Here is a 26,256-nt window from a genome sequence, read left to right as displayed (position 1 = left end):
TTGTTTTCTTCTCGTATGTAAGGGGGACGATGCGTGGCGCCGGGCGTAGAGTCGCAGGCTGGTAATCGAAAGATTCCAGGTTCGATTCCGCTCGAGTCCCATCCTCCCATCCTCCCATATGACCCAAAAAGAGGTTTTCACACATTGTCCTATATAATGCCTATATTGGTTTATCATATATTATCCTATCCAATACCTATATTAGTTTATCATATATTAACCTATCTAATACCTATACCTAGTTAATGGTGTATAGACAATTCCTTTCGGAAAGTCTCTCAGCCATATCAGAGAAGAAGAAGAAGATCTCGTATGTAACCATTAGTGTGCAAGTCAGTTCAGTTATAAAACGAATAGAACTATAATTATTTTTCGAAGGATAACCACACTTCTGTCAAAACAACCTTGATGACCACAAGCGGTTGAATAAAAATGCGGTTGTCTAGAAATGTACATCATTGATTTTCTTGCAGTGGAATAACGAGAACGAGAAGAAGCGCTCGAAGAAGAAAAAAAAGGTATTCAGACAATTCCTTTTCACAATTACAGAGAGAGATAGTTGTATTTTTTTATTCAAGATAACTCGATTAATCTTCTTCCTATTTTTCTTAGAATCGCGATCCCATTAACATACAGTTTTTATTCAAGAATAAATAATGTTAAACATTATGTTAGGGCACTCATTTATTTAAACTGTACGAGATACAAAATTTATCCATCCCTGCATACATTTTAGTTATATAAAACACATAAAGCGTACTCATATTACACGATACAACCTAGATAGGATTCTTTGCTACGGATTTATTTTTAAACATTGCTATATTTATATATCTATCTAATATTGTGTAATACGCCCACTCTGTCCTCATGTAATCCCGGGGAACGAGGAAATTTGGCCGGATAATATATTTTAGTCGTTTTCGTGCTTCTGTCGTTGCCGCGCGTTGATATATCTTTACATTAAACTTTATATCCCGACCAAGCTGTCAATCGACACGCGAACGAATTCATTAAGGTTTGAGAACTTTCGTCGATTAATCCTAATCTCTTTTTTTTTTTTTCACCAGGATCAAGAGATTGAGACAGAAAGTGGTGAAATCAATTGAAAGTCAACCGACACAGATGATATTGATTATTAATATATATTTATATTAGGACAGTTCCAAGTGTTGTTTGAGACCACAATTTCCATTTAATCTGTTTTTCTTCAATCTTTTTATTTCAATTTAATAGCAAGGAAAAAGATTCATGGAAATAATTTACGAACGAGAATTGCTGTCTAACGATTTAATAAATCGTCAAGGCTGTCGATTATAAAATCGACTCGCTGAGCTTTCGTGCTTTGCGAGACACTTGGAAGAAGTTCAAGGTGACAAGATGCCGAGCATCAAAGGCGCAAGCGCATCTCGTTTCGACGAACGAGTGAGAAATCGATATGTTTAAAATTTCATTTTCATGTATTTCTTCAAAACATTGGATTCGATTTATACCAGTGTCGTTCGCTAAAGCTTTCTCATTTATTCGCAACGTATATTCGCCACGAGTTTTTCCGGCTTTTGTAACCACGGAAAGTATCTTATGAATTTTTTATTAGATATGCAAATATCTTCGAAATTATTTCAAGATCCTTCGAGCTTTCTTGTTCTATGAAAAAAAAAGAAAAGAAAAGAAAAGAAAATTAATGTATGTGTATGGAGAAATCGTTTAAAATATTTCTTACAAATCGAAAAGTCTCGTACATAATTCAGAGATATTCAAAATTAGCGTATATATTCAGAAAGCGATAGAAAAAAAAGGAGGAAGACTAAAACTTTTTTTAACTGTAAATTCTTAAGATTTTTGTTCTCAAATTCTGTAAAGGTTTAAACGGCTGCTATTTTCAATCTAGCGAGCGTCACATTGAGAAATAAACTACGCGGGAAAAATGAAAACGATCTGGGTTATCGGCGGGCCGGGATGCGGCAAGGGAACCCAATGCGACCGTATGATCGAGAAGTATGGATTTCTTCATCTGAGCAGTGGTGATTTATTGCGAGCGGAAGTAGCCAGTGGTAGCGAAAGAGGAGCGTCGTTACAGGATCTAATGTCCAAGGGATTATTTGTGCCAACGGTATAATATCTCACGCGCAATATTTTCACATTCGACTCATTCGGATCGCTCACTATAATCATAGTTATTATATTTTTACCATATATATATATAATCATATTTACATTAACTTGTATCAAAGGAATAAGATTGAAATTACTCGTGCACATTAAAGATAAATGAATGAAAAAAACATCTCGCGCATCTTACGCGAACGAACCCGGTTTTTCTCAGTGTGAAGATCATGTGGTTTCGCTAGGACATTGTGCTGGCGCTTATAAAGGAAAACATGGACAAAGCTCGCGAAGAAGGAACCACAAAGACCGGATTTCTCATCGATGGATATCCTCGTGAGAAGGATCAAGGCATTCTCTTTGAGGAAAATGTAAGGTTTTCCTCCTTTTTTTTTATCTTCAATTTTTTTATTTTTCATAAAACATTGATGTTGCTGTGCAGGTTTGCCCCGTCGACTTAATTCTTTTCTTCGATGTAGCGAACGAGACCTTGAAAAAAAGACTTCTAGGACGTGCCGCCGTATCCCAAAGAGCGGACGATAACGAGGAGACGATCAAAAAGAGAATACAGATATTTAACGAGAAGAACAACGAGATTGTCGAACATTACAAAGACAAAGTTGTTAGAGTGAGTCTAGATAATTAATATAATTCTTTTTTATTTCTATCTCGTGCATATTGCGTATTTTATTGATTTACGAAAACTAATGATTCTATTTTAGATCAATGCGGAGGGAACGGTGGATGAAATATTCACCAATGTGACAAAAGCGCTGGACGCTCTGTTAGCTTAGGTAAACTGGCAAATTTTGAAGAATAGCAAGAGATCTATTGCTATTTTTGTTCATTCTGAGTAGTGTGATACTCTTATTGCTCATTCAAGTGAAACAAACAAACAAAGTCTTTCTTTAATTGTTAATTATTGAATAAAATTCTACCAATACGCAAATCTGTTCTAAGACTGTCGAAGTACAATATTTATGTTTTCTATTTCCATATTTCTCTATATTTGTTCTTTGAATAAACTTTTCACTAATTGATATATTAGATAAAAAGCTCTTTTAGAGTTTCTCTAAAAATTTTTACAGTATAACAGTATCTTTCTCTTTTCATAAAATAGGTCTTGCAATAGGCATCGTATTATCTACGTAACTTTTAGCATCTCTGGCAAATTGTACAACCATAGGTTTATCTTTTAATATATATCCATTAGTTTCTTTGAGAGCCAATCTGGCCTGTGAAGTATTTTGTAATGTGATGAAGGCTTGGCCTTTCATTCTGCCCTCTTGCATGAGCCGTACATCATATCTGTAATACAGATATTAATAATAATACATTACGAGATATAAATAATAAGATATTATTGTTAGATACGGTTGTATGAACAAAACACACTTACTCAGCTTCAGCGTCTTTCAATCCAGCAATAAAATATCTTTTATAAATATAATGTAGATCCTTTGTTTCTATCTGTTTTGCAAGGTTCTTTATATAGAGACGATTGGAAGGTTTGCCTAGATGATAATTTTTGAATACTGGCAGTAATCTCTGATCATTAATAGAAATCCTATTAGCATCCAATTCCTCAGAAGTTATATATTTATTCTTTTGCGTTTCTGCATTCTCTTTACTATCCTTTGTATCTTTGATAGTTTTATTAATGGGAGATATTAAACCAAATCCACCATCTATCGCTATAGTATTATCTTGTTTATTAGCAGATGCTTCATCTAATGATTTATCCAAAGTTTTTAATTCGATTTTAAGGTTTTTAATCTCGTCACGTTGAACAGACTCAAACATATCTTCTGGTTTGAACGTTTTTTGCGTAGATGAAAAAGTTGTGATATTTTTGGCAGGATTCACAAACTTTGGAATTTTCAAACGTTTTTTAGATTGCGGGAGTTTTCTTTTAACAGGAATAATATTTTGAGGTCCAATATCTTCTCCATCTGATTCTAATTCAGACTCTTCTTCCTCCTCATTTGTATGTTCATGTAATATATCTACATTGAAAAAAATGTTTATTTAAAATCGATTGCTTTATAAATTTAATATATTTATAAATAATTTTTGTAAATAATCTCTATTATATTTATTTATATTTTTATTACCAATGATATCTTTATACTTCTCCACATTGTATACTTCTTTGAGCATAGGAAATTCTGCCTCTAATTCTTCAAAGGGAGGTGGTAGATTCATTTTATTCATTAAATGCAACACCTATAAATATATACAAGAGGTATAATGTTATCACATTATCAATTAAAATTTTATCGTTAAATAAAGTAATATTTAAAAAATAATGTATCTGACCTGTGTATAAAAAGCTGGTTCTTTCAATAGCTGTACAGCTATTCTTATCAATATACTTTTTGTTGGTGCTATATATTTGTATCTTATATTTGGTGGAGGTGGTTGACTAAATTCATGATTCATAGTCCAATTGTTTAACTTGCGCAGAAATTCTTGAATATTAGATTCATTAATAGTTTCCACTTTTGCCTCGTTGCTTGGTAGTGGCTCGTGTTGAATATTTTGTTCCAATAATTCAGTGAATATGGATTTTTTGGCATATTGAACTGACAGATATTGTCCTCGGACATTTAACTGATGCAAACGCATGAGTGCTTCTGCTGCCATTTGTTGAGAAGAAAACTTGGCAAAAGTTATAGTGTACTTATCGGAGAATCGAGTTGTTTTTGTTTTTATTGCACCATACTTTTGTAATAACGCGTTGCGTCGATCGTTAGAAAGATGTGAAGGCAAATGAAGAATCCTCAAAGTGTCGCATGCCTGAAAATATATTGAAAATTAGAGTAAATAAATTAATGATAGATAGGTTAAACGAATAATTTCAATTTATTAAAGTTGAAGCTAATTTGTATTTCAGTCACACTGTGTGTATAAAGCGTTAAAATTACAGGAATCATTTTTGATGTGTATGGTATCCTTTGTTATTTAAATAACTTTGATAAAAAGTAAACACAATCATAAACTACAAATATCTAGATATGATATATCATTGTGGAAAATGTCCATATATATCGTATTGCTTGCACTCTCTAGGAAGCTAAGTTTTTAGCGCTATAAGAACTGTTAATAATATCTAGGGAATTTATGGCGTTTTAGGAAATTTTATAAATTTTGTGAAGCTGTCTATTCTTCTATGTAATATAATTTATGATTCTAATCTCCTTGGTGATTACACTTGCACTTTGGATTGCTTTGGATATTTGAATGATAAGGGGAAGTCTTCACATAAAATTTGAAAAGTAGAAAACTGTAAAAAAAAAAAAAGTAAAATATAATAGAAAAAAAGTGAAATAGTAATACAGCAATAATTAGAGAGAAATTGAACGTGTAGAAATAATTGGAAGAGTTGCGGCGCAAAGTGTATTCTTGAATAATTGAACGTGTAAAATATGCAGCAGCAACAATTTTATAGCTCCTGTATTAAAATAAACGGAATACCTCTTCTTTCACCGCTGGTAAATATCCGTAAACTAATAGGCTTTGATATTTTTATTATAGAATTGCTTTATATTAATATACTATTTTCAGATGACTGACAGCATCAAAGAAGAAATGAGACATTATAGAGCTTTGGCAATTAAAGTAGAAGAAAAATTCAAAAATAGGAAACTTGTTAAACGCAGTATTAAAGATAAGTGCGTACAAGCTGATGTAATAGAAACAATAGTTCAATTAAAAAGTATCAAATATGATTCAGACAGTGATTTATCCAATTGTGATACTACGAGCGATACCAATAATAGCGACTCGCATTCTAGAACGACTGTTGTTGAACCAGTGCCAATGATGCAACTTATTGGAGAAACAAGAGACAAATATGATAATCAGTCTGCTGCGTCAGATGTGGAATATTCGCAATTTCAAGTTTGTTTAAAAGACAATATTGTTATTGATACAAAACCTGCAATTGCAAAAATTGACCAAAATGAATACATTAATGCAATAGAAACACCAACAGCGAATGAAGATGTATCATTGGAAAGTAAACCCAAAGTACCCAACACACTGAATATAGTTCCAATAGTATTAAGTAATGAAGAGGACAATATTGGTGCAGTGACTTCCAAGGAGAATGAGAGTCCGCCTAAATTATCGCGTCAAGGTTCTTACACATTGGATACACCCAGTCCTATGTTGCTTGCTCATATGCATACAGAATTGACTGATAAGAATTATGTCCCCACACCTACCAGTAATGTATCACAACGAAAACAATGGAACATAGCACAGCCTAAAATAAAATGGGAAAATAAGCAACTTATAACAGAGGACACCAAACAAGCCTCAAACAAATTAGAATGCACAACAGATGAATCAACTTTTCAACATCCAGAGTTTGATACTTTATCATATCAAATAGATCAATCTGCTAATAGTACCAAAACAGAAGTTCTTGAAGAACATATATGTAAATTCAATATTACATCAACTAAATACAGTGATATATCTGTTACAAGTCTTACGAAACAAAGTTCCTTAGAAAAATTAGAAAAGGATAGTGGTGCTTGTGTATCAAAATTACTAAATAAAAAATCTGTAGAAGATACAAATAGTAATAAATCTGAATTGTCTTACGTAGATGAAAACAAGGATCGTGATAAAATGGAAGATACTAAAGAACATCAAAATTTAATTGTCAAAACAAAGTCATCTATTACACCAGAAAAACTTTTGACAGTTTATAAAGAGATTGAAGAAATGCATAAGAAACAAATGATGGAGCTGATATATCGCCAACAAAAGGAACAATTTTTGCTACAAGCAGAATTCCAGAAACAACAAATGCTTCTATTAGCTGAAATAGAAAAGTGTTCTTCCAATATATCATATCAAGTAAATGCATCATCAAATGTTACATCAAATCAATTATCAATAAACAATAAAGAAAGAGTAAGAAATATCATCAGCGAAACGGGACAGGAATTAAATGTAAACAACTCTGTTAGCAATTTACAAGAGGAAGCGCATAATAATAAATCATCGCCGATGACGCATACAAATGTTATTGTATGCCCGCTAGATTATATTTCTTCCAAAAATTTATACTTGTTTAAACAGTGTAAACCTCCTTTTTTCATTATGGACACTTCTCCTGCAACTTCTGATTACGATTTTACAAGAGAAGTAACTTTATGCAATACTACGTGTAATAACAATAATAATAATAATAATAATGATGATGACGATGACAATTGCAAAATGCATAATCGTATTGTATATAAGAATTCAAATGTGAATCGGCAGTTGTTTCCCTTAAATAGTAATACCACACATGTCCCAGTACTAGATACTTCGGTATACCTTGATAAACATGTGAGTATAATTGTATAATTTTAATTGCTATAATTAATATATTTATACATACAGACATTTAATTTTGCATATATGAATACGTATGATTATGTATGCGCGCACATATTTTATTGTTAATAAAGACATTAACATTATATCGTTATATAGATACAGGCAGTAAATATTATTAATGCTTATACACGAGGTTATTTAGTGCGAAGATTAATGCGAACCGAACGCGTGATTACATTAAAAAAAATATATAAAGAGGCATTACAATGTATGCTTAAGTTGCACGTTGACGCACCTTTAAATTTAGCGGAAGTAGATTTTCTTCATCGTCTCCAATTGCAGGTAATTGCTCAGAAAATTATATAATCCTTTGTATTTTCAAAGATCAAAAGTGTGTAATAATTTTACAAATGTTTTCAAGTGTGATGCGGCATCTATGAATATAGTGGATTTATTTGCCCAGTCCCCGATGAAGAAAATGAAAGTAATAGCGCGAGATCGCGTAATTAAGCAATCTCGAACGGAACGTCCGACTTCGTCTCGATCGTATTCATTCGCCACCCAAAAGACTTTAGCCAGAAGAAATTTAAAGGAATTCGAATCCACGTAATAACATATTTTCCTTCATTACATCATTATCCTTTCATCATTGCGCAATTTGCATTATTGAGATGCATCTTCGTTTTTGTTTAGAATGACGAAGTATCAGCGACCGTTGATCGTTAAAAAAAATATCGTTAGATCAAGGTGTCAAACTTGGACGTCGGATATAAGAGACAGACTTATGTCACCAAATACGTTGCGTAAGTATATTTGATACATTTAATCTTTGTAATAAATAAATAAATATGAATGAAAATATATTTCTAAATTGCAGATCAAGGTATTAGAAGAAGTACTAGCGCCGGAACTGTTCGGAAGCCCTGGCGATGATGAAAAAGAGTGCCTTACGATATTAAGCGATACATCAAAGCGATACTATTAAAAAGCGGAATTACATACATGTACGGCTCTCTTAAGCTGGCAATTTTATTATTTCTAGCGCCTCGCGCGCGTTAGCTATTCCTGCCTTAAAAAGCGCACTATAGTGCCTAATTTTCCGATAAATTTATTTTTTATTATTGTCATTTCTTGACTGACGTAATGTTTATCTGTGATACGTGTATATCCAATATATTGCTTCCAACTTTATATTTATTGAAGCTAAAGCAAAGATTTATTATTATGCGAGAAGACCTCAAAACAAAATATATATATATGCAAAATACAGAGGTAATATATATGATATATATGTAATTTTATTTTCCGGAAAAAATAATAATGCAAAGAGGAAAAAATCCCCCCTATAACGAAGAATACTTTTTTATGTCGAATTCTCTATTATAAAATATATTGTGTAATATGGAGAAGAAAAAGAGGGAGTCTATTCTTTTTTAACATTATATCATATGTGTCGCGCATTTTTTTTTTAGGTACTGGTTGGAATTGAAATATAATGAATTTACTTTTAACTAGATTACTAATTATTTTTACTATCATTTACATATTATAGTATGTATATGCTCTTAATATATAATAACAATTTTATTATAAATATAATTTAAAAGAGAATATCTCTCTCTCTCTTTCTCTTACACACAGCTTATATTTCGATCGTTCTCTTTCGTTATTACAAATGCTCAAGTTATGGGCCGGACAAATGCATGTTAATTTTATTGCGTTGACATACTTTGAGAATTATTACAATTCGTTTCGCGCCGGCATGACTTGCGCGTATCGTTCTCGTCGGAGTAAAAGCCCTGCGGATTTCCGTTCGCCGTTCACCGAGAGCGGAATTTGAGCCTGCGCCATGCTCTGCAGAGGCGTGTCCTGGCTTACACGCTCTTATTTAGTAACATAGAGGCTTTACTCGTCCACGATCTTTCGGGATAGAAAGTGCGCGCGCGAGTTTACTCCAAAAAAGGAAAAACATAAAGAAACACGAGAGCTTCCGCGGTGGATCCGCCGCCGCCGCCGATTCGGCGATAAATAACGCGGCAACCGGAAGAGGAGAACGAAATTCTCAGTGGAAAATGTAACGATTTCGAGAAGCCTTCTCGTAAAGAGGGAAGAGAGAACGGCAAGGGTGAGGGAGAGAAAGGAGGAGGAGAGCGGTAATTTTCTAATTTCACGGGGAGACACGCTTCGTCATCGGGAGGGAAGTTGATGGCGTGAGACGTCATCGGCGCCTCGGAGATCCGCTTATTTTCTTCGCGGAAGTGTGAAGCGCTTCAAAATCCAAGGTAATCACGTTAATTATATTGCGCATCGAATTTACTTCGTCGCGAGAACCGCGTCTTGAGTCGATGAAGAGAGATGACACATTTTGATTATCGATCCACAACAGCTTCTCGAAAGAGATTCGCGAAAGAACTCGCTATCCTCGGAAAATCCGAGGATTATTCGCAGGACGCGACGCAAAAATATAAGTCGGAATAAATTTTTTTTTATTTCGTCTGTGGAGTGCTTTGTTTACATTTGATGCTCGTGTCTCGTTTTTAATGAAAATTTAAAATTCTATATATATATATTAGGTGTACAACTTTACTTCCGCCGTTTTTTTCCGAAATTCGAGGCTTTATCGTAAAAAACTGGTTATACATTTACGATTCAAAGTATTGTCCACTCCCAATGATCGTGCCAATTCTTTTTGACTTTGACTCGAGTCTTCATTAAGTAATGCCTCCAATTCTGCATCTTCGAAAACCTTCTCTCTTCCACCGCTATGCCGGTCTTCGATGTGAAAATCACCGTTCTTGAAGCGTCGAAACCACTCGCGACACGTTCTTTCACTAATAGCGGCTTCACCATAAGTATTTGAGAGCATTCGATGAGCCTCAGCCGCAGATTTCTTCATATTGAAGCAGAAAATTAAAACCTCCCGCAAATGACGAGAATTTGGCTCGTAAACTGACATTTTCAATCGAGAATAACTTTATGACGCGGACAAAAATCGACTAATGTTTCTATGGGATTATGTTGACAGATGCCCAAGTTTATCGCGTGACGTCTATGATCTATTTTTTTCGACCACTACTTACCGTTAAAGTCATCTATAGGAAAACGGCGGAAGCAAAGTTGTACACCTAATATATACGGCTCAATCTATATCTACGCGGATGTTGCGCGAGCGTTGCGTCCTGTTGAAAGATACGGTCTTGTTTGAAAATATACAAAACGCATGTCCGGCAAGATTAGCTTTATCTAGCGAATTCTATTCCGAGAAATGCACATTATAGACAGTTGCATGCGCGGTATAGTGATATAAAAAAAAGTCTCCTAGCTTCGCCGAGAGGCATATACGCTAGCCGCGGCGATACAATTTCTTTTGTTATCATCGTTACCTTCTTTTCTTTTTTCTCCTCCGCATTTTCAGATATTTATAGAAATATGCGTTTGACGCATATGCACACGATGGTCGTGGAACGATCTTCTTTTACGTTATTGCCGGGAACCGCCGAGAGATCCAAAATTATCCGTCTGCCTAATTGTCATTTAACACCCGTTTCAGTAGTTTACACGGTTTATCATTGATCGAATGAATAGCTATACATATACCCCGTTTCTACAAGTTATTACATATACGATTCGCTGATATTCGCGTCTGGCAACAGGTTACCCTGTGTTACACACGACAGAACGGAAACAATCATATGACCGACTTTATCGTATTATATATATATATATATATATATATATATATATATATATATATATCGCCGCCTCAGGTAGTTTAGGTTTAGAAGATGATTGAAATGTCAGATGATTGATTTGACGCTTAAACGGATCTTCGTATGCCTGAATCGTAAAGATAGTATTTATTTTTATATCAATATTAAAAGAGACACATTGGGGTGGCATTTTTCATATTCACGTAGAAAAGGGTATATGATATGCGATCAACTCTCCACTGGCAGACAGCCTGTTTTTATAGCCAAGAAGAATAACCCAGACGGTTGAAAAGCTCTGTCAATTTTCCAATGGGCGCTTCAGCGCTTTCTTTGTGGAAACGTAAACATACATAGGATCGGTCGATGACTGCAGAATAGGCTGTCGTATTCTAAGGACATCGCGTCGAGCGAAACTACAAGTTACATATATCACAGAGTTACCACGGAGGATCTTAAATCACCGACGATACATATTGATCGTCTTTCGCGTGCTTGCATCAACGTGCGGTGCAAGGACTGCATTGCTCGTCGCATCCGCGGAAAATGCGATCCATTTTCGGGAAAGGTCATGCGTGAATCATCGCATTTACAAATCCCAACGAATATCACTGCATTGTAATAATTATGATCGAGTCGTTTTTTTTTTTCGAATCGATCATTATATATCGGGTGTACGATATTGTCGCATCGCGTGCGGATTTTTCAAAATTTTCCGGCGACAAATTTCTTTACGCGTCGAACGACACGCAGATGTCCGCAAATCGTTGTAGCTTTTGTAATGAGAGCCAGGCTCTTTTGGCGGTAAGCCAGACTTAAAATAACGAAACTTCGAATGGGCGATAATAATTTCGCGAAATGACAGTACGCGCACGTGTTGCAAGTCACGTAATGAAACGATAAACGTCGCCAAGCGAGAAACGAATTCGGAAACGCAGCGTCGGAATTATATCGAGAAGACATAAGACGTATTTATATATTCGAGACGCTTCCTCATCCTCTGCCGAGAATTGATTCTATCCACGGGTTACGGTAAACACACAAGTGCAAACACGCAAGTGTGTATAATTAAAGCTCTGACATTATTGGGGAGTGTTAGTCACGAGATGTTACCACAAGCTGAGTAGCAACTTGGGGAAAGAGAAAATCTCTGGGGATTAGTAGGAAAAAGTATCACATATTTCCATTAATGTATTCCATTCTCGTATCTTCTTAGAGTCAAATGCACGTAATACTTTATTTCTGTGAAATTTATTTTCTTGCAATTCTGTACACGTTTAATATTCAATTTATCGTTTAACGTACAAGTGCATCAAATCAATTTTCTATCCGTTTTTACTGTATATAGTATATACATATATTTCGTTACCATTGTTATTTCACGCGAGATTCTTGTTTAATCATACTTTGAAAGGGAAACCTTACGCATTTCTCTCTAGTCAGAGAGAATAATAAATACATTTCTCTATATTCTTTATTTCTTTATTTCTTTTTTTTTTCTTTTTCATGAGAGTAATGGCTTAACGTTTCGTTTATCTCGCACCTTTACGTAACATGAAAAATTGACTGGTTCATCGGAGAAACGAAGCGAAATGATTTAAAGAAAATGGCGAAAAATTTTTCGCTCGTTTTAATTTTTCAGAATGCAAGACGGTGCTTCGCTTTCTCTCTCTCTCTCTCTCTCTCTCTCTATCTATCTATCTATCTATCTTTCTGTCTATCTCGTGGAATGGAATTTCCGTGGCACACATGCGTGGCTCACACAGTGTACATGGTGCACGCTGTCAGTATCTGTCCTCCTGTGTACCCATACAGCACCGAAGGATTGCAAAAACGTTGCATAGATCTTGCATTGAAACATTGTAATAGAAGTTGCGAAATGTTTCTGCAATGTTACTGCAAGCCTGCGTTGAAATGTCCGCCCTCAGAAATATTTCAATGTAAGACTACAGTAATAATGTTACGGTGCAATGTATTTGTAATATTTAAATACATTGCTACAAATATGCAGAACGCTTCAAATTTAATGCATACACTTTGAGAACATATATAAAAATATCCAAGAGAGATAAGAAAAAAGATTGTGAATTTACGCAATTACAACGAGTTCTTTCTCGTCTCTCTTGGATGTCTTTATATTGAAATTTGAAGCATTTTGCATATTAAAAAAATTATTATCAAATTTTTGCTTTTATATAAAAATGGGAACTATTAAACAATTTTCTGTTATCTAATTAACATCGCTATTTTATAAATTATTTACAAGTTTAAGAAATTGATAATGATTAAATAATTTAATTCATAAAAATTGAAATTTTATTTATATAAATATTAAACTCCGCATCTTAAGTAGACAATAAACGGATAATTTTTTAACTTTTTTTCGGATAATTATTTGTCCGATTTCTGAACATTCAATTCAATATCTGAATTTCCTGTGTTGGGATTGTATCTCAGACAAATTAATCCGATAAAAATAGTTATTATACCTTTAATGTTATTAATATTACGCTTTTTGCAAGCTTTACATAGCCTTACATCGTGATTAAAACTTAAATACGGGATAGATAACGCAACGCGCGCGGCATAGTGGTAAACGAACGAAGTAGCGATTATCAAAAATTGTCTTTTGTAATGTTTTTGAAATGTTGCTGTAACATTCTCATAAAATATTACAATTCCATATTCCAATAATGTTTCAACAATATTTCATTGCAACTTGCAAGATTGTAACATTGCTGCAATGTAATTGCAATATTCTGTCCTGTCTGGGTACTTTGCGTTTGCGTTCTGTAAGGGGGATGGGGGATGGTTTTATTGATCGTGGAGTAGGAGACGCTTTTGCGGCGCCGCGCATTGTGATCGTAAAATGAAGGGGCATCCGCGGAACTTTTGAAATTTTTCCTCCGGTTCGAATCTTCAGCTCGCTCTCGCAAACTCGATATCGATCCTCGCTCCACCGATTGTCATCTCTCTCGATATCGATTGCGCCGATGGTAGACTAAATTATCGTATGGCATAGGCATTTACGCAGCGGTTTCTTTGTCGGCGCAACCAAGACGGGCATCAAAGATATTCTTCGTAGATTTATACATTCGCGAACGGCTTTGACGACGCGAAAAGAAAATTCCTCGGCATTTGACAAGAGAGCTGCTATAGCTTTTATCCCTTTTATTTCTTTTTTCTCGCTTTATTCCCGTAGCCTCGCAAGATAGATACAAGTATCGCAAAGTATGCTTTAGTAGTTAATTACTTTACGGCATGCCCTTTAGAGAACAATGACACACAAAGCGCGTGAACGTACATAATAAATATAACACGCGCGACTTAAACATAATGTTTCGTAATGCCATTTACTTTTGTCTCAAATATGCATTTGTTACGCGTAATTGCGAAAGGGGCGACTTCGTCGATGCATAAAAATATAATGGCTCCGAAACACACAGTTTGAAATATATTGGACGAAATATTCTTGAATTCTCTTCAAGTAGAATTGCTATTTCGTTAAAATGTGAAGTCGCCTCGCGCACGTAAAAATTTTTTACCGATGACATATATCGTTTTATCGATTTTTCGTTTCCCACATTTCTCAATTTCACGAGAAACGTTTGACTCTTTCCATGTTACAACTATAATTCGATTAAAGTAAAGTGCGTAGATTGAATATACAAAGTAAAGGCTCTCGCAAAAACAACAAGAGGAAAAACGGGCTAATTAAGAGCTGAGCGCGGTAATAATTGCGCAAATATTTTAATCATTTATTGTACGTTTCAGTTCTGCTATATCGAACCATCTTCAGCAAGTATTGAGCCTCGCAAACATTAGTCAATACTTGCTGAAGATGATCCGATACCAGGACCGAAACGTACAATAAATGTTTACAATAATTAAAATATTTGCGCAATTATTATCGCGCTCGGCTCTTAATTAGCCCGTTTTCCCTCTTGTTGTGTGTTGATTAAATTCTCAATGAAAATATCTTTTTCACTTTCGATACAAGGGAAGCGGATAAAGTTTTGCAAAGTTGTGTTTCTTTAGTTCATTAAATCGATTGTTTCATTTTATGGATTATGCAAATATTATATAACTCTGTTAAAGCGATTAAATCGTCGATGAAATCTTTATTTTATTAAAAATGGGAACCAAGTTTTATCAGCTTGTTGAAAATTATGATAAGGGAGAGAGAAAAATATAGCGCGTAATTATAAATAGTTTTAAACGAATACAAGTCATCTATTTTATACTAGTATTATATATATATTAATAAATTTGTGATGGCGTACGAAAATTGTAAGCGTTTTTCCGAACTGAAGCGAGAAGACGGAAACGCTACGCGTTTGTAAGAAGAAACCTTTTCACATGACTGTGAAAATCGTCGTCGTCGTGCAATATGCTTTAATATACGCGCGATTCCATCGCAGTGCATCCTGTAAACCCTGTAAATAGATCCTGTAGGCTTTAGATAAATAGAGATAGCTAATTAATCGATGCTGAGAACGAGCGAGAGTTTGCCAGAGCAATGGACTCCACGAGCAGCCGGCAAATAGCGCGGGACACTCGTGCCGAGCACAAATTTCTCCGTAGTATTGTGTCGATTAATTTCTATACGCGATTGCGCATTCGATTGTTCGCGGTATCGCTCGCTCACGAGGCATGTATAGATCATGCTTTATCGTCATTTCGCGTACTTAACAATAATGCCATTTCTCAATCTGGCATTCTCTTTCGCTTAATTAATAGCGTTAATAACAATTACAAGATTACTCGGGGTCTCTCTTTCGATGGATGTGTTCCGTTGCTCCACGAAATTGCAAATTATCTGCAAGAAAGAGAGAAAAGAAAAAAAAAACAATCAGATTGCGAGATGTAACGATTTAGCTAGATTCGTGGAGAGAGAGAGAGAGAGAGAGAGAGAGAGAGAGAGGGGCAGAATTGTTAGCGAGGATTATTAGCGAGATTGATTGAGCCAAGGGTTGTCTTTCCGGTGTTGCAGGATGCACGCGGTTGGATTGCACTCGGCGCTGGCCATCAAACGTCAGCGAAAGCGCCGGGACGAGCAGCGTCGCGCTCGCGAGCGTCGTTATAGCGCGCAATCGGGCGAAAGCGGCCTGACGTCGCCTAGGGCCTCGACCGGCTCGCTGGACCATCATGGCAGGCATCACAAGGGGACGCATGGGACGGCGCGCAACGCCGGCCAGGGGATGCTGGACAGCAAAGTGGTCACCTCGATCGGGATGCTGCACATTGGCGTGGTGTTTCTCGTGCTGGGCGCCTTTCTCCTGATGAGCGGCCTGCTACCGGGAGATCTCACTCACTTGGGTAGCAAAGCTTCCGGTGGCTGGTGGAACGAGCTCGTCGCCGTGGGACTTTTCGCGATATTCCTCGGTATCTTTCTCATCGTGCTCAATCGCGTCATCGCCAAGAAGGAGGAGGACGATCTGGAACAGTACGTTCAACGTCAGCTCACCAGATCCAGATCCGGTCATCGATTGGAACGGGACGTGGAAACTGGCGGGCTCACCACCCGCCACGCCAGACGGGCCAAGCAGATGAAGCAGGATATATCCTCGGATACGTCTCTCGAGATTAAGGAAGAAAAGACCGTCGATAGATCGCCGTCCAGAAGCCCGCCACCGGCGTACTCGCCGCAGATCGCGATCAACGGTGATAATCAGGCGGTACAGTCAGCGTTGTACCTGGAGCAGATTACCGAGGAGGAGATTATCAGCGATCGCGTCGAGACTTCCACCACCAACAGCCTCAGTCCGGGTTCGCCCAGCGAGACCCGGGAGTTGCTGCAGAACGTACGATATTCGAAGCAGAACGGGAATCCGCAACAAGTTCATCGGCCGCATTACGTTTCCAAGATCTAGATGGTAGGACAAGCTTGAGAGAGGTCGCGTTGCGAGAGGACGAAACGCGATACATAATCGTAACGATAATTCCCCCAACGACAGATTCTGAAAATCGCGAAAAAAAAGAGCTTTTTTATCCACAATATTATTATTACTTCAGCATCTCTCTTTCGGAATCACAACGGAACATTTATCTCCGGGAGTCAAAATTTCGCAGTTTACGCGTTCCTGTTCGTCAAACGGGAAAACATACAAGAAGAAGCGTTGACGCGCGCGAGAGACGCGCGGGTATTTAATCTTAAGACACGTGACAAGCCGTGTAATTGTAATACTTTACGGCACACAAGCGCGTTAACATATTAAACTCGTACGAAGCGAGCTAAAATGCTAAAATAATCTACTAGTATCGGGAACGGAACTTTTACGCGATATAACGCGACGATATACATATATTTCGTATCGCGAGCCGAAATGCGCGATGTCCCTTTTCTTCCGAAGGAAGCGACGAAACTTTTAATCGATCTATCGTTACGAAGCTTATGAAAGAGCGATTATTACGATTCAATTACACACAATGCTTCGAACGAGAAACACACGCGCGCGCGCGCGCGCGAAGTAGGTGACAAAAGAAACGAATTCAAGGACCAAGAACACTATTCAAGGAGATCATATCGTAGAAAGAGACACGACTTTGCGAAACGACATTATATTATTCAGAATGCATTCTATAATGGCAAGAGTATTACTCGTTAAATAACGTATTCAATTTATTAGACGTATAAGTGTAACGCGTATATTACGCGATAGTCCTTTTTATTTATGTTTAGTATATACTCGATCCTTATTCCTACTCTCAATTATTTCTCCGAGTTGATCTCACGTTAAAATATTTACAAAGATTATTGTTACATTTTTAATATCGACAATCGAATATTACACGATGACATTCCCTGATTTTATTTCAATATATTTATATATATTAGGTGTACAACTTTGCTTCCGCCGTTTTTTTTTCCGAAATTCGAGGCTTTATTGTAAAAAACTGGTTATACATTTACGATTCAAAGTATTGTCCACTCCCAATGATCGTGCCAATTCTTTTTGACTTTGACTCGAGTCTTCATTAAGTAATGCCTCCAATTCTGCATCTTGGAAAACCTTCTCTCTTCCACCGCTATGCCGGTCTTCGACGTGAAAATCACCGTTCTTGAAGCGTTGAAACCACTCACGACACGTTCTTTCACTAATAGCGGCTTCACCATAAGTATTTGAGAGCATTCGATGAGCCTCAGCCGCAGATTTCTTCATATTGAAGCAGAAAATTAAAATCTCCCGCAAATGACGAGAATTTGGCTCGTAAACTGACATTTTCAATCGAGAATAACTTTATGATGCAGACAAAAATCGACTAATGTTTCTATGGGATTATGTTGACAGATGCCCAAGTTTATCGCGTGACGTCTATGATCTATTTATTTCCACCACTACTTACCGCTAAAGCCATCTATAGAAAAACGGCGGAAGCAAAGTTGTACACCTAATACTTTAGCGCTAATATTTTAACTCGGAAAATACATACAGATACAATATATATATACGGCGAGTTTCAAAAGACATAGTAAGAAAAATTGCAATTATTCGTCCAATGACTGTTGGCGCAACAGTATTGTTAAGCTAGTCGATAATTTGTAATATATGCTCTATTCCTTTTTTATAATATATTAAACATTTATTTACGCATACATACATACATACATATATACATACACTCTAGATTTAGATGGCGAGATCTTTGAGAACAAACGACGTCGCGATCTTCGCGATTTCATCTACCATACGATAATATAAATATATAAAATATAAATGAATGACATTATTATACGCATTGCTCTCGTCGCGTTCGTTCGTTTGTTTCCGAATATCTTTAAAATGAAATGTCGGCTATGCTCGGGCGCTACTATTCTGTGATCCTAAGAGAAGAAATTTAATTGTCTTACACGTCAAATGAAATCACATTGAAAATGTTCTTTCGAAATATCGTGTATACTCTGTATATATATATTATATATACTATTATACATGCTCTGTGCATTATATATATATGTGCTGTTTTTATCATCATCTCGGGGGCACTATCTATTTCTTATAACACAAAGAGAGTGTCTCACTATATTTAATTATATCTAATTACAATTTTTTATGCCTTTTGCAAATTTAAGAAAGTGAGAATGCGCAAGTGTGAGAGAGGAAAATTGCATGACGAAAGAACTAGAGAGAGAGAGAGAGAGAGAGAGAGAGAGAGAGAGAGAGAGAGAGAGAGAGAGAGAGAGAGAGAGAGAGAGAGAGAGATTATAAAAAAGTAGACGCGAATAAAAAGGGCGAAATTCATTACGATTAAATCGGGGTCGGTTGACCTATCGCTTTGACTGAATACAATCTTTAAAAGTCGCGTAAAATTTCGCTTAAATAATCGTTTGAAAAAGTTCGAATGTGTAAGAATTGCTTTCAAATAGATATAGCAACGGTCCATATATGGTAAAGTCTTGTAAGAATATTTTTTAGTATCTTCTTAAACCGGCTCTGAATTAAACGTCGTGCAAAAGTGCCTTTGGTTGTACATTTGATTTTTTTTTTTTTTTTTTTTTTAATTTGTTAAAGAGACGAAAATATACGCATGTGTGAGATTGTCTAAATTTCTCGTTTGATTTTCGTGTATCTTCGGTACGCAAATTTTATAAACGACTCTAATAGACACGCATAAACGTATGAATGAATGTTAATCGAGGATTAATTGTTTCTTGAACTTCTGTGATCAAAGATATTCTCTATTTTTGAAAAGTATAATTTTTTAGTCTCGATTCTCTCTATTCTATTCATTTACTTTCTCCACTCGAAAGGCTGAAATCGCAAACTAATCTTACTTATTAAATATATATATATATATATAGTATGTAAGTTTCTCTCGCATTTAAATCTAAGAGTATACATTTTAAAATTAGAAATACTTCACGTATTAATCTCGATCGTAATTTTGTTCTTTACATATGATAGATTTACGAAGCACAACACCTTTTCATGGGACGCGTATCTATTGTAACAGAAAATACCTGTGGCTCTAGATACTCGAAGGTCCTCAAATAAGTGGTACAATTATATTCTACATAGTGTCGCGCACGTATAAGCACGCGCCTATCGTATGTTTGCAAACTTTTCAGATTTAAATAAATGTATGAATCGTATATCGATTATCGAGACGTAGAAAGTCGCATTTCTGGAATGAAAGAAACAAATTTCTCTGTAAAATTATTTGTTATCGTACATTTTTGTTTCGCGCTACTTTCGAGATTCTTTGGAAAATCTCCATTGCTGGTTTTACACATTTTATAGTTTATATATATATATATAGTATCGCGATACAAAATAGAAAAGTAGAAACGCATTATGATACAATGAGATCGAAGGATGTTAGATGTACGATTCGATTACTGTGATGAATTAAATCGCCGTTGCGTTAATTATTAGTCTCTTTTCGAAAGCAATTAATTCTTTAATCGCGATAGAGAAATCTCCATCTCGTATTCATGGCAATTGCTGCGAGCAATCTTACCCATTAATCATAGCTATAATCGATAGAAGAGCCGGGCATTCTTGATTTTGCGAGAGAGTAATAAAGATAATTAAAGAGGGGAAGAATTTCAATGATGAAAGTATTGCTAGAAACGCATAAACGAAACTAAAATGCTCATTTTATGAATATATTACAGGATCTTCATGAATCTCTTCTATATCACTGTTACAATCGTTCAAATTTTTCGTCGAAATTTCAGATACATATAACTAACAATAAGAGAAAATGTATCAAGGGAAGAAGAATGTTACCGCTTCTCATTTAACGGCGTTTTACACGTTGGACTGAAATTGATGTACGCATGATGTAACGTAGGTAAATGATAAGCGGCAAAGACACGATGGATGTGCATATCTGTATCTCTCGGGAACGATTTAAGGATATTGCCATATTTATCGCGAAATTTGGGGATACAACGTGCAAGAGGATACGTTTGCGTAGGGTCGGAATTATAGGGAATAGAGACAGGGGAGGAACCGGTATCACAGCCATCGTTTATCGCGTCGTGTTACCGAATCGATGTCATCTTCATCCCCTTGGGATCCGTCCTTGGGAAACGTATCCGTAGAAAGCTAAGTTATAAAAAGATTACGCGCGTTACACGACGAAGGAGAAGAAAAATATTGTTGTAATCGCCGTTATGTACTAAAGTAAAACGCGCAAAGGAGTATTACTTCGCTGCTATGGCGACTACTCTACCGTAGCTATTTTAATCGAGTTCTCAAGGCTTTCTTATGCGACTTCTCTATTGTACCACTTATATACAACTTGGCGCACGATTTTTCGAGAATAAATATTTATGAAACGCTCCATTTTTAACGAATGATTCTTCTTTTACACTTAAAATATTTCCGCTTTCCATTCTATAAGAACGAATTCATTTTCCTGTCTTTTACTTTACTCCTTAATTAGTACATCTACATCGGACTGCGTCGCATAATTATTTCACGTGTATCTCAAAGTTCTTATATAGAGAAAAGAAATTGAAATATTGATTTCGCTAAAGGATGAAGTAACGAATATCGCGCTGAAATAATAATAATAAAGCTTAACGCAAAACGAAAGTACAGGATCGTTAAGATTTTGCCCGCGGTACCATTTTTCTTTTTCTGCCCTCGGCCTCCTGGAACTTTGCTGCATCGACTCCGGGCTGTAGGGCGGATGCAATGACGTATCGACCGGCCCGAGGTCAACCGGGGTCACCAAAGTTCATAGCGCACTTGGCGCAAAAGTACCGGTGTCAGTCCGTATCCGCAGGGTATCGCCAAAAAGTGTTTAATTTATGTAGCTACGTTTTTCGAGAAACATTCATCTCTACCGTCGATACGAAATAATAATTTGCTGTTTCAATTCAATATCAAGAGGTATTCAAATCGCGAGAGAATATTTCGGTAATTTGTACAAAATATTGTAGTATTTTCTAGATAACGCAAAACAGAATAGATAATGTGTGAGATTGATAAACAATTATTAATATATTAAATAAAGAGTTGGAATAACTTGATTTTTGAAACTACGATATTTTAATCAAAAAGGTAATAAGACGTGATATATCTCTTCAAATGCTGCTTTATAAAGATATCTCAATATTGAATTAAAACAGCAAATTATTTACAGAGTACATTTTCGTTCTCGGAAGAGAGGGATTTTTTTATATCTACAAATTACATATATATTCTTTTTTCTTTGTTTTTTAAGCGAAGGAAATATTTAAAAATAACTCAAGTATATACTTGAGTAATAAACATTTATGTGACTTTAGTAATAAATTGAAAAAAAACTGACACATATATTATTTAATTCGCAAATAAACTCATTACGAGATTATTGTCATTAATAAGTACTCTCTAATTTGAGTTTAATAAAACGTATTTATCAATGTAATTGAAACAATGTTTTTCTTTTTGAACAAGAGAGCGGTATACTTGAAACTGTTTGCCTTCTGTTTGATTAGGATGATTGGTGCTATGCCAGCGGTGGCGGTTCGTCACGAGCGTAGAAGGCAAGAAAAAAGGCTGAAACGTCCGAGTCAGCTCTATTTGGGAGGGCAATGGCTACCACCCCTTCAAGGTTCGCCACCCACTCCCAGTCCGCACAACAATGTAGATCCTTTGCCCGAGCTCTACTTGTGCGGCAAGGTAATAATTATCGTAATAATCCCTATATAAAGTCAACGTTCAAAGACCTATCCTTAATATCTCTATTTAAAATAAAATACTTAGTTTGCGCTTTCTTAGAATATACAAGTCTAAGTATTATACAAATATATAGAAATTATAGCATAATGAGAAACTACAAAGAACAACTTGCGCGATATAGAATATTCAAATCTTTCCATTTTAGAGCGTTTCCACAAAAAAAAAAAGAAAAATATTACAAATAAAATTCCTCATATTAAAGATAATCAATGATTGTGCATTTTAAGAGAGCGTTCTCTCTTCACATTTTTATATGTTACGTTATACACTCTAACATTTATTTTGCGATATAAAAATCAATATATCCACAATGGCAACTTGCATATATATAACATGTCCAATTTTGATCTATTTATTTTTCAAGAGAGAATTTTATATATATATATATTTTTTTATATGTATATATATATATAAGCGATAAGAAAATCTTTTCATAATGACAAGTGCAAACGCATATTTGTCGGCTGATGAAAGATCGTTGCCCGCAGATATCCGGGCTGCATGCTGTGGTGGTGTGCCTGTTGTTGGGCGCGGTGGTGCTCGTGGTCGGTCTCGTCCAACTCGCTCCGGGTGCAACGACCACCAACCACAGATTGGCGTTACTCGTGGCAGGCGCTGCCCTAATTATACTGGGTGAGTTTTCTTAGATACGAAAAAGCATCCTTTCTGCCATCCTTCATTAATAATCTTTTGTATTGTAAAAGATGTATACAATTTGCTTCTATAAATAAAATCAGTGAAGGATCTTGACGATATCAACAGCATTATTGACGAGATGCATGCTATCTGGATATAGATTGGTATACATTCTTGCTAATAACGTTGTTGAAATGCCTGAAACATTTTCAATTCATTTTACCATTTTGCCTAAAATTATTTAAACAAAAATATTAAGAAACTAAGCAATTTTTTATTCTCATGATTTCTTTAATATATTTCACTCATTCGTATGTATATGTAATTGATTATGTATTTAAAGTAAGAAATACATATATAAGACGTTCTTCATATTAGTCTTTTGATCATTTTGGTATCGATGTATTTTTCCTTTAAAAAATTTCGAGGCATCCACTATTTTAAGGGATCTTTAAAGGGTCTTCTTGAAAGTTTTGTTTCAGACAAACAAATTGATAATGGAATAATATTTTCAAGTTAATTTAAATTATCCAAAGAATCCGCATTTCAAAGTGCGTCTAACAAATGAGACACACCTTGTGTAATTTTCTTTTACAAAATATATTTATACATTTTTTTTCACGTTCAACTTCTTTGTTTCTTTTTTCAAATTTTATATACGTTATTATTCTATGAATTATTATTGTTTCAGGCTTTATTATAGCGGGCGTAAGATGTTACGTGTTACATTGCATACCACTTCCGGTCGAATCGCCAGTTGCGACGCCTATTCCACCAACGACGAGCGAGCAAGCACCCGCTGTACCTAAAGACACCCTGGACCTTCTGGTTGGTCATCAGAATCAACCGGAAACGGACGCTCTGATGCAGCATCGGGAGCACCATCAACAGCATCATCATCATCATCAGCATCATCATTATAACAATCACAAGCAGAAACGTAGTTCTCAAGGCTCGCATTCCGAAGAGGCCTAAAATATACGAACAAAGAGAAGAGGATGTATTTGCGTGTATTTGTTCGATGATTTGATTGACATGAGAGAAAACGAAGGAAATTTCGTTTCGCGCGCGAATCGAAAGACAAATAAAGTAAAGTTTAGCGATTTTTTTTTTTTTTTTTTTTTTTTCCCCGGTAGGAAGAAAGACATATAGCTATTCTTTCGTATAATGTTTTAAAGTATATATAGAGTCTCCTAGAATATGCGGCGCATCTTCTTTGTGCAAATATCATAAAGAAGTCGGATAACTCACACACGTCGATGTCGAAAAATTTAATAACTTGATTATAGCGATAAGATTTTTCCAGCACTCCAGCACACCAATTAGCAACCTCGATAACTTTTTTCCAGAAAAAATCTTAGCGAATCGGAGAAAATGTTATTCGACTGTTACTAACAATCTTGCAATGCAACGTCATAAAGCGACATGAAATGCGTCTCTTGCATAACAAAGATACATGTACATTATCTTTTTACACTCGTGTATATATATATATATATATATATATATATATATATATATATATATATACAAATATTTATACTTAAGCGACATTAACAAAAGTTCGTGCCTGCGCGCAGAGAAAGCTTCGTTCGATGTCAAATTGACAAATTGTTTGTGTTCGCTCGATATAATTACGGCCTTTGCATTTCATTGAAGGCAAAGGCCATAAAGGGTGAATCGATATCGCTTGTGTATCGCGATATCAATTTAACTCTCTCTCTCTCTCTCTTTACGATTATATTCGTTTACGATTTTTACAATTTACGTACAACGCATAATGTAATAAAGATAATTCAATGCACTTTAATGACATGGCGTTTTCTGAGAGAATAATTCTCGGCGCGCGGACATGTCCGTCTATTGGGGTCCACTTAAAGTTATCGTGTGAAATTAAACACTATAGACACACTAACAGTTACGCAAAAATATTTTACACTGACATAAAAAAAAGACGATATGATTTCATATAGCGAGATTTCGCGATTCCATTGCGCTCTTATATTTTCTTTCATTCATCTAATAGTCGATATAAAATAAGAGGAGAGGTAAATGGCACACAAATATACACGCACATACATACACATATACACGCCTATATTACACTTATATATGCACTGTAATTTAGTATTAGAGGACGATCAGTTATGTAATCGTCTGTATAACGCGGTCTGTTGCACTAACGTGTTACAGCTTTAGTTAGACTATCTCTAGATGAATGTCACATATAGATAGATATCCCTTCTAGATATCTGAATTTCAGTTGTAATATATTTAGTCAGAGATAAATAACTTCATTAACCATCCCATTAAAGCGGTAAACAACGTTGGCGCAATCAGTCCCAAAACTAAATAACAATAGCATCTGTCTAGCGATAAATTCAAGACAAATGTAAACATAGTGAGACGCGAACTGTAACTGTAAATCATGAAAGTTGGAATTCATTTAATAGCTCGTATAAGCGATACAGTATTTAACTTTCTGAGTATACGCGTTTTATTTCTTAGCAATAAAGTAACTGTATCTATTATAGCCTATTAATTTTTTATAAATAAAAAGTTAATATACAGGTACATGTATTAAAATATAAAAAGTATTTATCAATCATCATTTATCATTTACAATATATTATTTCATTTTTTAAATTTATGATTGAAAATGATAGAAAATAATTAGTATTTTTAATTCAATAAGAGAAGAATAATCCCCTGTCTTCGCACTAGGCCATGTTTCGTGTGTAAATTCAGTTACTTTATTATAAATTATGTACATATGTACGCCA

General features: G+C 35.5%; 4 protein-coding genes across 11 annotated transcripts; 3 read left to right on the top strand and 1 right to left on the bottom strand.

Moving 5' to 3' along the window:
- The first annotated feature begins 16 nt into the window (after window positions 1–16).
- On the top strand, window positions 17–3,556 carry Ak1 (Adenylate kinase 1). 5 transcript variants are annotated; one of them, XM_070306829.1, is made up of 7 exons: window positions 17–310; window positions 379–518; window positions 1,071–1,425; window positions 1,892–2,113; window positions 2,352–2,477; window positions 2,549–2,734; window positions 2,829–3,556. In XM_070306829.1, exons 4-7 carry the CDS (start codon window positions 1,928–1,930, stop codon window positions 2,898–2,900), a joined length of 570 nt encoding a protein of 189 aa, XP_070162930.1. In that variant the 5' UTR covers window positions 17–310; window positions 379–518; window positions 1,071–1,425; window positions 1,892–1,927; the 3' UTR covers window positions 2,901–3,556. The 5 variants fall into 5 exon arrangements, with proteins under 5 accessions (XP_070162930.1, XP_070162932.1, XP_070162929.1 ...); XM_070306831.1 differs by lacking the exon at window positions 1,071–1,425 and having other exon boundaries at window positions 474–518; XM_070306828.1 differs by lacking the exon at window positions 1,071–1,425.
- LOC138939206 (RNA-binding region-containing protein 3) lies at window positions 2,245–5,108 on the bottom strand. Its single transcript, XM_070306823.1, has 5 exons — window positions 5,034–5,108; window positions 4,426–4,905; window positions 4,221–4,332; window positions 3,506–4,112; window positions 2,245–3,414 (listed from the first exon to the last, which is right to left on the bottom strand). The coding sequence occupies exons 1-5, from the start codon at window positions 5,040–5,042 to the stop codon at window positions 3,216–3,218; spliced, it is 1,407 nt and encodes a 468-aa protein (XP_070162924.1). The 5' UTR covers window positions 5,043–5,108; the 3' UTR covers window positions 2,245–3,215.
- Window positions 5,109–5,319: 211 nt separating this feature from the next.
- Window positions 5,320–8,773, top strand: LOC138939204 (putative uncharacterized protein DDB_G0292292). Of its 3 annotated transcripts, XM_070306820.1 has the most exons (7): window positions 5,320–5,600; window positions 5,674–5,780; window positions 5,904–7,458; window positions 7,606–7,791; window positions 7,871–8,055; window positions 8,143–8,252; window positions 8,327–8,773. In XM_070306820.1, exons 1-7 carry the CDS (start codon window positions 5,535–5,537, stop codon window positions 8,380–8,382), a joined length of 2,265 nt encoding a protein of 754 aa, XP_070162921.1. In that variant the 5' UTR covers window positions 5,320–5,534; the 3' UTR covers window positions 8,383–8,773. The 3 variants fall into 3 exon arrangements, with proteins under 3 accessions (XP_070162921.1, XP_070162920.1, XP_070162919.1); XM_070306819.1 differs by having other exon boundaries at window positions 5,674–7,458; window positions 7,612–7,791; XM_070306818.1 differs by having other exon boundaries at window positions 5,674–7,458.
- A 382-nt stretch (window positions 8,774–9,155) lies between these two features.
- LOC138939209 (uncharacterized) lies at window positions 9,156–24,966 on the top strand. 2 transcript variants are annotated; one of them, XM_070306827.1, is made up of 4 exons: window positions 9,156–9,731; window positions 22,594–22,777; window positions 23,326–23,470; window positions 24,165–24,966. In XM_070306827.1, the coding sequence occupies exons 2-4, from the start codon at window positions 22,595–22,597 to the stop codon at window positions 24,446–24,448; spliced, it is 612 nt and encodes a 203-aa protein (XP_070162928.1). In that variant the 5' UTR covers window positions 9,156–9,731; window position 22,594; the 3' UTR covers window positions 24,449–24,966. The 2 variants fall into 2 exon arrangements, with proteins under 2 accessions (XP_070162928.1, XP_070162927.1); XM_070306826.1 differs by lacking the exons at window positions 22,594–22,777; window positions 23,326–23,470; window positions 24,165–24,966 and adding an exon at window positions 16,150–17,125 and having other exon boundaries at window positions 9,255–9,731.
- The last annotated feature ends 1,290 nt before the right edge of the window (window positions 24,967–26,256 follow it).

Source organism: Polyergus mexicanus, unplaced genomic scaffold (genome assembly GCF_030449975.1).
Source record: "Polyergus mexicanus isolate NDT 795.1 unplaced genomic scaffold, iyPolMexi1.0 SCAF_14, whole genome shotgun sequence".
NCBI lineage: Eukaryota > Metazoa > Arthropoda > Insecta > Hymenoptera > Formicidae > Polyergus > Polyergus mexicanus.
Note: the sequence above shows the minus strand (reverse complement) of the source record. Positions and strands in the feature narration are given on the sequence as shown.